At 40.6% G+C, this 15,356-nt stretch overlaps 1 protein-coding gene across 3 annotated transcripts in view; it reads right to left on the reverse strand.

Annotated features, from left to right (window-relative positions):
* The window catches only part of ARHGAP20 (Rho GTPase activating protein 20), a 178,175-nt gene that overhangs the window by 23,571 nt on the left and 139,248 nt on the right, over positions 1-15,356 (reverse strand). For all 3 annotated transcript variants that reach the window (XM_043482333.1, XM_043482332.1, XM_043482334.1), the window contains one exon: positions 189-367. In XM_043482333.1, coding sequence (XP_043338268.1) covers positions 189-367 — 179 coding nt within the window. The remainder of the gene's footprint in view (positions 1-188; positions 368-15,356) is intronic.

Below are 15,356 nucleotides of genomic sequence, written 5' to 3' on the forward strand. Positions count from 1 at the left end.
CCTGTTATGGCTGCCTTATGACTCTGCAGTAGCTTAATCAGATTTTTTTTCTTTGAAGGAGTAATATTCTCAGCCAAAGCAACGGGTATCTACACATTTCCCATTTTTTAGGGAAAGATTTACCTCCCAGAGCATTCCTTTCCCAAACCTCCTTTCCTACTAGTGCTATAGGCCAAAGTGAGACTTACCAAGACAGCTTTGGGCAGATTGTCATTCTCACAAATATCTGGCAGAGAAACCCCGAAGAGCTGTCCTGGGATAGGAGATGTTGGTGACACGGGCAAGTTATCCAGGTGAATGCTAGAACCCCGCCAAAAGGCCCAGTTTATGATAGATCTTCTCCTTTTAAATGTCTTCTGACCTGAATCTAAGGAAGAAGTAAGATTATTAGGAAAAATAATTTAATTCACTTAATCTTATTTCTACAGTTTTCATTTTACAGTGTGTCCATTACGGCTCAATATTCTGTAAGTTAAGGAAGAAGCAAACATTTGGATTATTCTCCTACCTATTCTTGGGAACATCACTGGTCTATTTAGTTGAGTTCTGGCACTAAGTCTTCAAAGGTGAAAGAAGGGATCCCTTACTGAACTGTAACAACTAAAGTAAAACATTTTCTTACCAGCACATACCTTATTTTAAAGCTGAGACTAAGCATACAAAAAGTCGAAGATTAAACTAGGCCACAATTAAATAGTGAGAATAAAAAAGGAAGAAGGAGAAAAGGTGAGAGAGAGGAGAAGGGGAAGGAGGAGGAGGAAAAGGGAAGCAAAGAGGAGGAAGAAGAACTAGGGGAAGAAGAGTTGTCTCTATTAAGATGCGCTCTAGAGACAACAGAGCGTCATTACCTGATGCTCTCTCTACTCTGCTGAGAACAGAGACAGGAAGCTAATGTTCCCCACTTCCAGCTGCAAAGACTTTCCTGTATCTTTTTAGTCCCGACTTTGAAAAGCATGTTTAAGGCAGCATGGATGGATATAAACATGAGTGAGGCTTGCCCTTGCCACAGTGAAGTTTACAACCTAAGCGGGGGAACAAGACTGGTGATAGGTGGGTGGAGGGAAAGCAAGTATATTAATAAACAAAATGTCATAAGGGGAGAAGGAAGCACAGAGAACATTCAGAGAAACAATAAATCACATCTATCTACCATTGTGGTGCTGGTGGAAAAGAACCCGCCTGCCAATGCAGGAGACACAAAGAGACGCAGATTCAATCCCCAGGTCGGGAAGATCCCCTGGAGGAGGAAATGGCAACCTACTCCAGTATTCTTGCTTGGAAAAGTCTATGGACAGAGGAGCCTGGCGGGCTACAGTCTTCAGGGTCGCACAGAGTCAGACATGGACTGAAGCAACTTAGCATGCACACATCTACACATTACGAGCGCAAGGGTGATCTAGGAGGCTTCTGCATTTGATGTGGATTTTGAATGAACATGATTTCAATAGGTAGAGGATCTAATTTCATGACTTGTATCTGGTAAGTACTCAATAAGTCATTCTTGGACAGTAATTGAACTGAGAAGACATTTAGGCGATAAAAGGCAATGTGAACAAAATAGGCAAAAGTAAGAAAGGTCAATGCTGAAACATGATTTTGTGAGATCATAGTTCTAAAGCACTGTTGATGTCATCTGTATCTAACTTTAACATGCAAACTGATGGATTTACACAGAATTTGATACTTAAGAAAACGGCTCTTTGAGGTGGATCTTTCTGTTGCGTGCACCCTTGGCCCTCAAAACAAACGCACAAGTAACAACTCTAAAGAAGAGAGACAGAAAGGACCTGAGAAAATATCTGAAGCTATAATAGCTGAAAAAAATTAAAGACAAAGATAAAATATTAAAAGCAGCAAGCGAAAAATGGCAAATAACATAAAGGGAACTCCCATAAGGAGGAAATCCCAGAAAGGAGAAAACTGAATAGTGGGAGCTCTAAACATCTTGTATTTTCTGCCTAGAGAATTTCCTTTAGCATTTGCTGTAAAACTGGTTTGGTGGTGCTGAGTTCTCTTAACTTTTGATTGCTGGAAAGCTTTTGATTTCTCCATCAAATCTGAAGGACTGCCTTGCTGGGTAGAGTATTCTTGGTTACAGGTTCTTCCTTTCACCACTTTAGACATATCGTGCCATTCCTCCTGGCTTGTAGAGAAATCAGCTGGTAGCCTGATGGGAGCTCCCTTGTATGTTACTTGTCATTTTCCCCTTGTTGCTTTGAATATTTTATCTTTGTCTTTAATTTTTGTCAGTTTGATTACTATGTGTCTTGGTGTGTTCCTCCTTGGGTTTATCCTGTCTGGAATTTTCTGTGCTTCCTGGACTTGGTTGACCATTTCCTTTCCCATGTTAGGGAAATTTCTCTGGGGTTTTATCTTGTCCCTTCATCTGGGATGTAATTTTGTGCTTTTTCATTGTGATGAACTCTCTGTAATATGGCTTTTGTTTCAGCCGCTGTAAGACTGTGCTGCTTCTTGCTTCTTCTGTCTGCCCTCTGATGGATGAGGCTAAGAGGCTTGTGTAAGCTTCCTGGTGGGAGGGACTGGTAATGGGGAAAACTGGGTCTTGCTCTGGTGGGCAGGGACTTGCTCAGTATAGCTTTAATCCAATTATCTGCTGATGGGTGGGGCTATACTCCCTCATAGGTAGTTGGTAGTTGTTTGACCTGAGGTGACTCGGCCCTGGGGTCTCCCGGCTCTATGGTCGGGTTAATGGTGAACTTCAAGAGGGTTTACACCAAGAGGGACCTTCCTGACCTGCTGCTGCCAGAGCCCCCATACCTGTGGTGAGCTTCTGCCGACCCACGCCTCCACTGGAGGCCCTCCACCACTAAGAGGTTTTTTCCTGTGGGCTCATAGCTCCTTTCCTCCGAGTCTTGGTGCACACTAAGATTTTGTCTGTGCCCTGCAAGACTGGAGCTCTGTTTTCCCCAGTCCTGCCGGCCTTCAAGGTCAGATTCCCTGGTGATTCCCAGTACCTTTGTCAGATACCCAGGTTGGGAAGCTTGACGTGGGGTTCAGAACCTTCACAACAGTAGGAGAACTTCTCTGGTATTACTCTTCTGTGGTTTGCGGGTCACCCACCCGGCGGGTATGGGATTTGATTTTATCGTGATTGTGCTCCTCCTACCGTCTCGCTGCGGCTTCTTCTTTGTCTTGGGACACGGGGTATCTTTCTTGGGGTGGATTTCAGTGTCCTCCTGTTGATGGTTGTCCAGAAGCTAGTTGCAATTTTGGTCATCTTGAAGGAGGAGATGAGCACAAGTCCTTTTACTCCATCATCTTGAACTGGAAGCCCCTTATTTGTTTATTTTTAATTTCTATTGGCGTATAGGTACTTTACAATGTTGTGTTAGTTTCTGGGCTTCCCTGGTGGCTCAGATGGTAAAGAATCTGCCTGAAATGCAGGAGACCTGGGTTCGATCCCTGGGTTGGGAAGATCCCCTGGAGAAGGGAATGGCTACCCACTCTAGTATTCTTGCCTGTCAGTTTCTACTATACAGCAAAATGAATCAGTCACACATACACACACATACACATCCCCTCCCTTCTGCACGTCCTTCCATTTGGGGCCCCACCATGCATTAAGTAGAGTTTCCTGTGCTATACAGTATGTTCGCATTAGTTATCCACTTTATATATAACATCAGTAGTTTCCTCTGCCTTTTCTAAATCCAGCTTGAACATCTGGAAGTTCACAGTTCACGTACAGTTGAAGCCTGGCTTGAACAATGTTGAGCATTACTTCGCTAGCGTGTGAGATGAGTGCAATTGTGCGGTAGTTTGAACACTCTTTGGCATTGCCCTTCTTTGGAACTGGAATGAAAAGGCAGAAGAACCAGAGATCAAATTGCCAATATCCGTTGGATCACAGAAAAATCAGGAGAACTCCAGAAAAACATCTACTTCTGCTTTATTGACAATGCCAAAGCCTTTGACTGTGTAGATCACAACGAACTGTGGAAAATTCAAGAGATGGGAATACCAGACAACCTGACCTGCCTCTTGAGAAATCTGTATGCAGGGCAAGAAGCAACAGTTAGAACTGGACATGGAACAATGGACTGGTTCCAAATTGGGAAAGGAGTACATCAAGGCTGAATATTGTCACTCTTTATTTAACTTATATGCAGAGTGCATCATGCAAAATGCCAGGCTGGATGAAGCACAATCTGGAATCAAAATTGCCAGGAGAAATATCAATAACCTCAGATACACAGATGACAACAACCTTATGGCAGAAAGTGAAGAGGAACTAAAGAGCCTCTTGATCAAAGTGAAAGGGGAGAGTGAAAAAGCTGGCTTAAAACTCAACATTCAAAAAACTAAGATCATGGAATCTGGTCCCATCACTTCATGGCAAACAGATGGGAAAACAATGGAAACAGTGACAGACTTTATTTTCTTGGGCTCCACAATCACTGCAGAAGGTGAAGACAGTCATGAAATTAAAAGATGCTTGCTCCTTGGAAGAAAAGCTATGACCAACCTTGACAGCATATTAAAAAGCAGAGACATTACTTTGCTGACAAAGGTCCATCTAGTCAAAGCTATGATTTCTTCAGTAGTCATGTATGGATGCGAGAGTGGGACCATAAAGAAAGTTGAGTGTCAAAGAATTGATGCTTTTGAACTGTGTTGTTGGAGAAACTCTTGAGACTCCCTTGGACTGCAAGGAGACCCAACCAGTCAATTGGAAAGGAACTCAGTCCTGAATATTCATCGGAAGGACTGATGCTGCAACTGAAGCTCCAATACTTTGGCCACCTGATGCGAAGAGCCAACTCACTGGAAAAGACCCTCATGCTGGGAAAAACTGAAGACAGGAGGAGGAGGATGACAGAGGATGAGATGGCTGGAGGCATCACCGACTTGATGGACACAAGTTTGACCAAGTTCCGGGAATTGGAGATGGACAGGGAAGCCTGGTGTGCTGCAGTCCACGGGGTTGCAAAGAGTCGGAGATGACCGAGTGACTGAACTGACTGGTCAGTAGTTTAGGAAACTGAACCCATTCTTTTTTTTTTTAGTTCTACCAGTTTATTGCTACCAACCCATCTCCCTCCACACTCATGCACACATGCTCAGTCATGTAACCCCATGGACTGCAGCCCGCCAGGCTCCTCTGTCCATGGACTTTTCCAGGCAAGAATACGGGAGTGGGTTGCCATTTCCTTCTCCACGAACCCATTCTTAAATCCAGAAAGGGGTTCCTTTGTGGCAGCAATGTCAATCTGTGCAAATGTTTGTTTAATATGTATGTTTATATATGTTGGGTAGTTATACTCAGTCTAGTTTCCTCACATTTTTTTCACTATTTTGAAAACTATCAGATTTATTTTATCTTTTCGGTTTCACACACTTCTTAGGAAGAATGTTCTATCATAAAGTTGTAAAGTCAGCTATCCAATGAATGTAGACAGAGGACAAAGTAGAAATTGAGTCTTGTACTTTATTATAAATGGTTTCAGCTGCAGTCATGCCTTTTTATACCACAGTCAATTTTAGAGTTCATGTTCCCTTTGGGACTGAGAGGAAAAAAATTTCATTAAAGTTTACCTTCTTGCAGAGCTTTTAATGCATAGCTCTTACTTTCTAAATGTCAAAGGCTGATGAAAAAACATGCAATTGTTATAAAAAATATTACGATGATGTAAATATAGAGCAAATGAAATTCATGAACATACAGCTTTCCTAAACAATCCCATCAAGAGTCAAGTTAGAATTTCTTCATGCTTAAATGAACTGAATATTAAAAATTGTAATTCTTAAAAGTTTGTGCTTATTGTGTGTTATTAAAGAATAATAACCACAACAAAAAACTCTTAATATGAAATTTTAGCAAGATGGATATGTAGGAATCTCTTGCACTCACCTCCTCCCATGGATACAGTTTATCTAAAACTATACATGGAACAACTTCTTCTGAAAAGAATCCGCATACTGGTAAAGAGACCCTGTTACCTTGGGCAAATGAGAGGAGACCACGTCCTAGTGGGTAGAAAAGGGTGAAACACAATCTCGTCACAAACTCCACCCCCAATACAACAACCCGTAGTCTCGAGGGAACTCAAAACCCAGAGCTTCTCCAAAAGGAGTGAAGGGTTCATACCCCACATAGGTCACCCTAACTTTCAAGATCCAGTGTCTGAGAGATAAACCCCCAAAGCATCTCACTTTGAAGACTAACAAGGCTCATGTCCATGGACATATGGGGCTTTGTGGAACCAAGGAAGGATTCTTAAAGGGTTTATGCCTAGGCTCACCTAACCCAGAGCCCAATGCAGAAGCAGCCCTTTGCAAAGCATCTAGACTTCATATGAAAGAGATTCATTTGCTAATTTTAAAGCACTGGTACCTGCTTGGATACTCCCTTGGACAGACGCTGGTGGACACTATCTTCCTGTTCTCTCTCTGCCTTGCTAAAGTCAGCAGCACCATCTTCCCCACCCCTGCCCTTCTGTTGGGTATCATCCTTTTTTTTTTCCTTTCCCTGTTTTCTCTTTTTCTTTCTCTTCTTTTCCTTTTTTTTTTTTTTTTTCAGTGAATGCTATCTGTGTACTCCCCATCTGTCTCATGTCAGCCAGTGGGTACCATTTTTGAGCTCTTTTGCTGTACTCCAGAGTGCTTTTATCTTCTGGAGAGGAGGTTCTACCCAACACTGGTGCTCTCGTTTTTACATTTGGTGACATGGTTCTTGCAGCTGCCACCCAGGGAAAGACCTGTGATCACCTGGTCAGGGGGGCTTGCATTCTTGGGTCCCATAGGACTGTAACAATTACAGAGACAGTTCTTGGAAGACTACCATTTCCAGGGCATCGCACAGACGGCAGACTGAAATACACTCCCACTCTTTTTGTAAAAGAGGCTATTTGTTTGTCTAGGAACTTTAGCCCTGGGGATAGGCAATGGGTCTGGCACACACCTACAGGGTGACCAGGTGCTCTCAAAGATGCAGCCAGGGACACCATCTTTGCACTTCCTCCTGTGTGTCTACAGTTTGCTAGCAACTCCCAAGAAGGAGCTTATAAATGCACCCGGAGACCCAATTTCTGTGACTGCTGCCCGGGGCCACCTCCAGATAGCCTGGCTCTGGGGGCCAGCAGGGCTTATCCTTGCAGTCCTATAGAACTGCATACATTTGCACTCTTGAAAGCTGCTGTGTGAGGACTTGGTTTCCAATCAGCCTGAATCAAGGTGCTGACTGAGCTCTCCCCTTTGGGACACTGACTGATCTTGGCACTTCCTCAAATACTGAGAGCTATTAAATATAAGATAGGCTTCTTGGATAATTACAAATAGTTGAGAGAAAACCAAGAGCTAGGACAGGGTGGAATGAAAAAGGTTCATCTCTTACACAAAGGCAACAGTTCAAGTGGAAGAGGTGGCTTTTCACCCAGTGCATAGAAACCAGCACAGAATCAAGCAAAATGAAGAAACAGAAATATGTTCCATCCAAATGAAAGAACAAGACAAAACATCAGGAAAAAAAAGTTAATGAACTGGAGATAAATAATTTACCTGATAAAAAGTTCAATAAATGATCATAAAGATGCCCACTAAACTTGGGAGAAGAATGGATAAACACAGTGAGAACTTAAAGATAGAAAATATAAGAAAGTTCCAAACGGAAGTCACAGAACTGAAGAATACAATAACTGAATTGAAAAATAACCAGTGGGGGTCAAAAGCAGATTTGATGAAGTAGAAGAAAGGATCAGAGAAATTGAGACATGGCATAGAAACTCACCCAATCAGGCAGCAAAAAGAAAAAAAGAATACAAAATGGTGAAGACAGCTTAAAGGACTTACGGGACAACATCAAATGCATTAACTATCACATTATAGAGGTCTCAGAAAAAAATAAAAAGGGAAAGAAAACTTATTTGAAAAAATAATGGCTGAAAACTGTCCTAAACTGGGGAAAGAAACAGACATTCAGATCTAGGAAGCCCAGACAGTTCCAAATAAGATGAACCCAAAGATCTACACCAAGACACATTATATTAAAATGTCAAAAGGTAAAGACAAGGAGAGATCTTAAAAGCTGCAAGAGAAAAACAACTTATTATGTACAAGGAAATCCTGTAAGACTATCAGCAGATTTTTTAGCAGAAGTGTTAAAGATCAGAAGGAAATAGCACAATATAACCCAAGTGCTAAAAGATAAAAATTTCTAACCAAGAATACTTCACCTACCAAAGTTATCATTCAGAACTGAAGGAGATAGAGGTTTCTAGCAAGCAAAAGATAAAGGAGTTCATCACCACTAAACCTAAACCATTCTCAGAAGAGATGTTAAAGGTATCTTTTTAAGCTGAATAGAAAGGGTGCTAATTAGTAACAAAATATATAAAAGCATAAATCTCACTGGTAAAGGCAAATATATGGTAATGGTAGTGAATGAATTATTAATGTGAAGGTCAAAAGACAAAAATAGTAAAAATAACTGTAGCTACAATATTTAAGCAAGAGATTTACAAGATAAAAAAGACATAAAATATGATATCAAAAACCAAAATGTTGGGTGAGTAGAGAATAAATAAGTAGAGCTTTACAAAGTGTTCAAACAGTGGTATCAACATAAACACTATTATAAATACAAGTTGTTATGTGTAAGCCTTGTGGTAACCAACAGCAAAAACCTAAAGTAGATACACAAAAGATAATGACAGAGAAAGGAACCTGAAAGTCACTAAACCACAAAGGAAGACAGCAGGAGAAGAAATGAACAGAGGAACCACAAAACAGCCAGAAACAATAGAAATGGCAATAACATATCTATTAACAATTACTTTAAATGTAAATGGACTAAATTCTTCAATCAAAAGACCGAGAGGGATTGAATGGAATAAAAAACAAGACCCATCAACATGCTGCCTACAAGAGACTCACTTCAGACCTAAGAGCAGCAGTAAATGAAATAGAGACTTAAAAGACACTAGAAGAGATCAATGAAAACAAGAGCTGGTTCTTTGAAAAAATAAACAAAGTTGATAAACCTTTAGCCAGACTCAACAAGAGAGAGAGAACTAAAAAAAAATCAGAAATTAAAGAGATGCAACTGACACCACAGAAACATACAGGATCATAAGAGGCTATTATGAACAATTATATGCCAACAAATTGGAAAACCTAGAATAAACAGATAAATTCTTAGAAACAAACAAACTTCCAAGGCTGAATATGAAAGAAAATCTGAATAGGCTGATTACTGGTAGGGATATTGAATCAGTAATTTAAAAACTCCCTAGAAATAAAAATCTAGGACCTGACAGCTTACAAGGCCATAATTACTCTGATATCAAAACCAGGCAAGGAAACCACAAGAAAAGAAAATTATAGGCCAATATCTCTGATGAACATATAGGTAAAAATTCTCAAAAAAATCATCAAATTGAATTCAACAATATATTAAAAGAATCAATGCCATAATCAAGTTGGATTTACTCCAGGGATACAAGGATGATTCATATCCCACAAATCAACGTGATACACCACATTAACAAAACAGAAGGAAAAAATCATATGATTTTTCTTTGATCATACTGATATACAAAAAAGCACTTGACAAAATTCAACATCCATTTATTAATATGATTAAAATCCTCAACAGAGTGGGACTAGAGGAAATGTACCCCAACATAACAAAGGTCATGTATTAATATTACAGATAGCATCATTGTCAATGGTCAAAGGCCAAAAAGCTTTTCCTCTAAGATGAGAAACAAGACAAGGATGTCCACTCTTATCATTTTTATTCAACATGATATTGGAAGGCCTAGCAAACCAAGTAGGCAGGAAAAAAGTAAAAGATACCCAAACTGGAAAGGAAAAAACAAAAATGCCACTATTTGTAGATGATATAATACTACTATATGCAGAAAACTCTAAAGACTCCACCAAAAAAACTTAGAACTAATAAATGAATTCAGTCAATTTGCAGGATACAAGATCAGCATACATCTCTTGTGTTTCTATACAATAATAACAAACTATCAGAAAGTAAAATTAAGAAAATAATCCCATTTATAACTGTACTAAGAAGAATAAAATACCTAAGAATAAATTTAATCAAGAAGGTGAAAGACCAGTACACTGAAAACTAGGAAGGCACTGATGAAAAGAAAATTGAAGAAGACACAAATAAATGGAAAGATATTCCATGCACATGGACTGGAAGTTACTATTGTTAAATCTCCATACTATTCAAAGCAGTCTATAGACCTAATGCAGTCCCTATCAAAATTCCAATGGTGGGTTTCACAGTAATAGAACAATTCTAAAATTTGTATAGAACGACAAAAGACCCCAAAATAGACAAATCAATGTTGAGGAGGAACAACAAAGCGGGAGGCTTCATGCTTCCTAATTTCAAACTATATTAGAGAGTTATAGTGATCAAAATAAAATGATACTGGCATAAAAACAGATACACAGATCAATGGAACAGATGAGAGAGTCCAGAAATAAAACGTGTATACTTATGCTCAATTAATTTATGACAAAGGAGCCAAGAATATACAATGAGGAAAGGATAGTTTCTTCAGTTAACTGGTGTTGGGAAAACTGGACAGCAACACGGAAAAATGTAAGTGGGCCATGCCATACACAAAAATTAACTCAATATAGATCAAGACAGCACTTGCTCCAGGAGCTGGCAACTGACTAGGTCAGAGCTGCATCCTGGGAATGTAGCTTACCTCAGATACTACTATCCATCAGCAATGTGGTGTCTTGGAAAGAATATGGTTTCTACAGTCAGAGCTGATTTCAGATTCTGGCGCTGTTACCTAGCTGAACAACCTTGGATAAACTATCTTTCTTGATACCATGACCTACCTAGCTCCACCCAACTGCATACATGCTCCAGTGCTGGACACTTAATACCAAACAAGCAGCAAGAAAGGAACACAGCCCCACCCATCAGCAGACAGGCTGTCTAAAGTTGTCCTAAGCTCACAGAAATCCCCAAATACACCACCTGACGTGTCTCTGCCCGTCAGAGGGAAAAGACTCAGCACTCCCCACCAGGGCACTGGCACCAGGCCCTCCCACCAGGAAGCCGACACAAGCCCTTGGAACAACTCTCCCACTAGGGAAGCCACCAGAAGCAAGAGGAACTATGACCCTGTAACCTGGAAAAAGGAAACCTCAAACAGAGTTAAGTTAAACAACGAGAAGACAGAGAAATATGTTACAGATGAAGGGGCAAGGTAAAAAGCCACAAGTGAAAAGGAAATAGGCAATCTACCTGAAAAATAATTCAGAGTAATGATGGTAAAGATGATCCAAAATCTGGGAAATAGAATGGGGGAAATACAAGAAATGTTTAACAAGGACCTAGAAACATTAAAGAACAAACAAGCAATGAGGAACACCACAATACCTGAAATTAAAAATACACTAGGAGGAATCAATAACAGAATAACTGAGAGAAGAATGGATAAGTGAGCTAGAAATAAAATGGTGGAAATAACTGCTGCGAAGTAGAACAAAGAAAAAAGAATGAAAAGAATTGAGCACAATCTCAGAGACCTCTGGGACAATATTAAACACACCAACATTTGAGTTATATTGGTCCCGGAAGAAGAGTAAGAGAAAGGGTCTGAGAAAATATTTGAAGAGACTATAGTAAAAAACTTCCCTAACATGGGAAGCAAACAGTCAAGTCCAGGAAGCACAGAATTCCATATAAGATAAACCCAAGGAGAAATAAGCTGAAACACATATTAATCAAACTGAAAAATTTAAATACAAAAAAATATTAAAAGCAGCAAGGTGAGGGTGGGGTGATTTGAGAGAATAGCATTGAAACATGTATATTATCATATGTGAAACAGATCGCCAGTCCAGGTTCAATGCATGAGGCAGGGTGCTCAGGGCCAGTGCACTGGGATGACCCTGAGGGATAGGATGAGGAGGGAGGTGGGAGGGGGGGTCAGGATGGGGGACACATGTGCACCCATGGCTGATTCATGTCAATGTATGGCAAAAACCACTATAATATTATAAGGTAAATAGCTTCCAATTGAAATAAATTGATTAAAAAAACATATAGGGGAATCTCCATAAGATTATCAGCTGATATCCTAACAGAAACTCTGCCGGCCAGATAGGATATATTTAAAGTGATAGAAGGGAAAACCTACAAGATTACTCTACCCAGGAAGGCTCAGATTTGATGGAGAAATCAAAAGGTTTACAGACAAGTAAAAGCTAAGAGAATTCATTGTCACCAGACCAGCTTTGTAATAAATGTTGAAAGAACTTCTCTAGGCAGGAAGCACAGAGAAGGAAAAAACCTACAAAAACAAATTCAAAACAGTTAAGAAAATGGTAATATGAATATACATATAATTACTTTAAATGTAAATGGATTAAATACTCCAATGAAAAGATAAAGACAGGCTGAAGGGATACACAACAAGATCCATATATATGCTGCCCACAAGAGACCCACTTCAGATATAGGGAAAAAAACAGGCTGAAAGTTAGGGGATGGGAAAAGATATTCTATGCAAATGGAAATCAAAAAAAAGGTTAAGTAGCAATACTCATGTCACATAAAATAGACTTTAAAATGAAGACTGTCACAAGAGACAAGGAAGGACACTACATAATGATCATCAATCCAAGAAGAAAATATAACAATTACAAATATTTAACACACCTATCATAGGAGCCCTTCAATTCATAAGACAAATGCTAACATCCATAAAAGGGGGACATCAACAGTAACACACTAATAGTGGGGGACTTTAACACTCCATTGACACCAATGGATAGATCATTCAGACAGAAAATTATTAAGGAAACACAAACTTTAAAAGACACATTAGACTAGATAGACTTAAATGACAGTTACAGGACATTCCATCCAAAAGCAGCAGAATACATTTTGTTCTCAAGTGAACATGAAATATTCTCCAGGACAGATCAATCCTGGGTCACAAATCAAGCCTCAGTAAATTAAAAAAAAAAAACAAAGCATATTTGAAATTGTAATTGAAACTTCATAGCATATCCAAGCACGATGCTATAACATTAGAAATCATATACAAAAAACCCCCAAAACTTCAAAAAACACAAACATGTGGAGGCTAGACAATATGCAACTAAATAACCAAGATATCACTGAAGAAATCAGAGGAAATTAAAAAATCAGTTCAGTTCAGTCACTCATCGTGTCCAACTCTTTGCAACCCCATGGACTGCAGCATGCCAGGATTTCCTCTCCATCACCATTTCCCAGAGCTTGCTCAAACTCATGTCCATTGAGTCAGTGATGCCATCCAGCCATCTCATCTTCTGTCGTCCCCTATTCCTCCTGCCTTCAATTTTACCCAGCATCAGGGTCTTTTCCAATGAGTCAGTTCTTCACATCAGGTGGCAAAAGTATTGGAGTTTTAGCTTCAGCAATAGTCCTTCCAATGAATATTCAGGGTTGATTTCCTTTAGGATGGACTGGCTTGATCTCCTTGCAGTCCAAGGGACTCTCAAGAGTCTTCTCCAGCACCACAGTTCAGAAGTATCAGTTCTTTGGTGCTCAGCTTTCTTTATAGTCTGACTCTCATATCCATACATGTCTACTGGAAAAACCATAGCTTTGACTAGACCTTTGTTGGCAAAGCAATGTCTTTGCTTTTTAAGATGCTGTCTAGGTCTGTCGTAGCTTTTTGTCCAAAGAGCAAGCGTCTTTTAATTTCATGGCTGCAGTCACCATCTGCAGTGATTTTGGAGCCCAAGAAAATAAAGTCTGTCACTCTTGCCATTATTTCCCCATCTATTTGCCATCAAGAGATGGGACCAGATGCCACAAACTGGAGAACAGTTACACCAAAGAAGTTCTCGTACTGTTGCAAAAGTTCTAGGGCCCAGGGCAGAGTTCCCAACCTGGGGATCTGGTAAAAGGACTGAGAACCCCCCAGGCAATTTGACTTTGGAGGTCAGTGGGATTTGATTACAGAACTTCCACAGGACTGGGGAGACAGACTCCTGGAGGGCACAAACAAAACCTTGTGCACACGAGGATCCAAGAGAAAGGAGCAGTGACCCCATAAGACACTGAGCCAGACATGCTTGTGAGTGTCCAGGCGTCTCTGTCAGAGGCGTGGGTTGACAATGGCCCGCCGTGGGGACAGGGGCTGAATACAACAGTCATGGGAGCGGTGTGATGGCATAAGTCCTTTTGGAGGAGGTCACCATTACCAACATTACCCCTGCCAAACACAGGCCAGCAGGGAGGGAACACAGCTCCACCCATCAACAGGAAGTTGGATTAAAGATTTACTGAGCATGGCCCTGCCCATCCAACTCAGACCCAGATTCTCCTACTGCCAGTTCCTCCTATCAGGAAGCCTCCACAAGTCTCTTATTCTTACCCTTCAGAGGGCAGACAGAATGAAAACCACAATCACAGAAAACTAACCAAACTGATCACATGGATCTCAGCCTTGTCTAACCCAGTAAAACAATGAGCCATGCCGTTTAGGGCACACAAGATGGACGGGTCATTGTGAAGAGTTCTGACAAAATGTGGTCCACTGGAGAAGGGAATGGTAAACCACTCCAGTATTCTTGCCTTGAGAACCTCATGAACAGTATGAAAAGGCAAAAAGGTATGACATTGAAAGATGAACTCCCCAGGTGAGTAGGTGCCCAATATGCTACTGGAGAAGAGTGGAGAAATAGTTCAGGAAAGAATGAAGAGGCTGAGTCAAAGCGAAAACAACACCCAGTTGTGGATGTGACTGGTGATGGAAATGAAGTCCAATGATGAAAGAACATTATTGCATAGGACCTGGAATGTTAGGTCCATGAATCAAGGTAAATTGGAAATTGTCAAACAGGAAATGGTCAAACAGGAGATGGCAAGAGTGAACTTCGACATTTTCGGAATCAGTGAACTAAAATGGACCGGAATGGGTGAGTTTAATTCACATGTCCATTATATCTACTGCTGTTGGCAAGAATCCCTTAGAAGAAATAAAGCAGCCCTCATAGTCACAAGAGTCTGAAATGCAGTGAAAGTGAAACTTGCTCAGTCGTGTCTGACTCTTTGTGACCCTATGGACTATACTGTCGATGGGATTCTCCACCAAAATACTGGAGTGGGTAGCCATTCCATTCTCCAGGGGATCTCCCCAACCCAAGGATTGAACCCAGGTTTTCCTCATGGCAGGCAGATTCTTTACCAGCTAAGCCACAAGGGAGACCCAAGAACAGTGGAGTGGGTAGCTTATCCCTTCTCCAGCAGATCTTCCCAACCTAGGAGTTGAACCGGGGTCTCCTGCATTGCAGGTGAATTCTTTACCAACTGAGCTATCAGGGAAGCCCTCCAAAATGCAGTACTTGGG

This window comes from Cervus canadensis, chromosome 11 (genome assembly GCF_019320065.1).
Source record: "Cervus canadensis isolate Bull #8, Minnesota chromosome 11, ASM1932006v1, whole genome shotgun sequence".
In the NCBI taxonomy this organism is placed as follows: domain Eukaryota; kingdom Metazoa; phylum Chordata; class Mammalia; order Artiodactyla; family Cervidae; genus Cervus; species Cervus canadensis.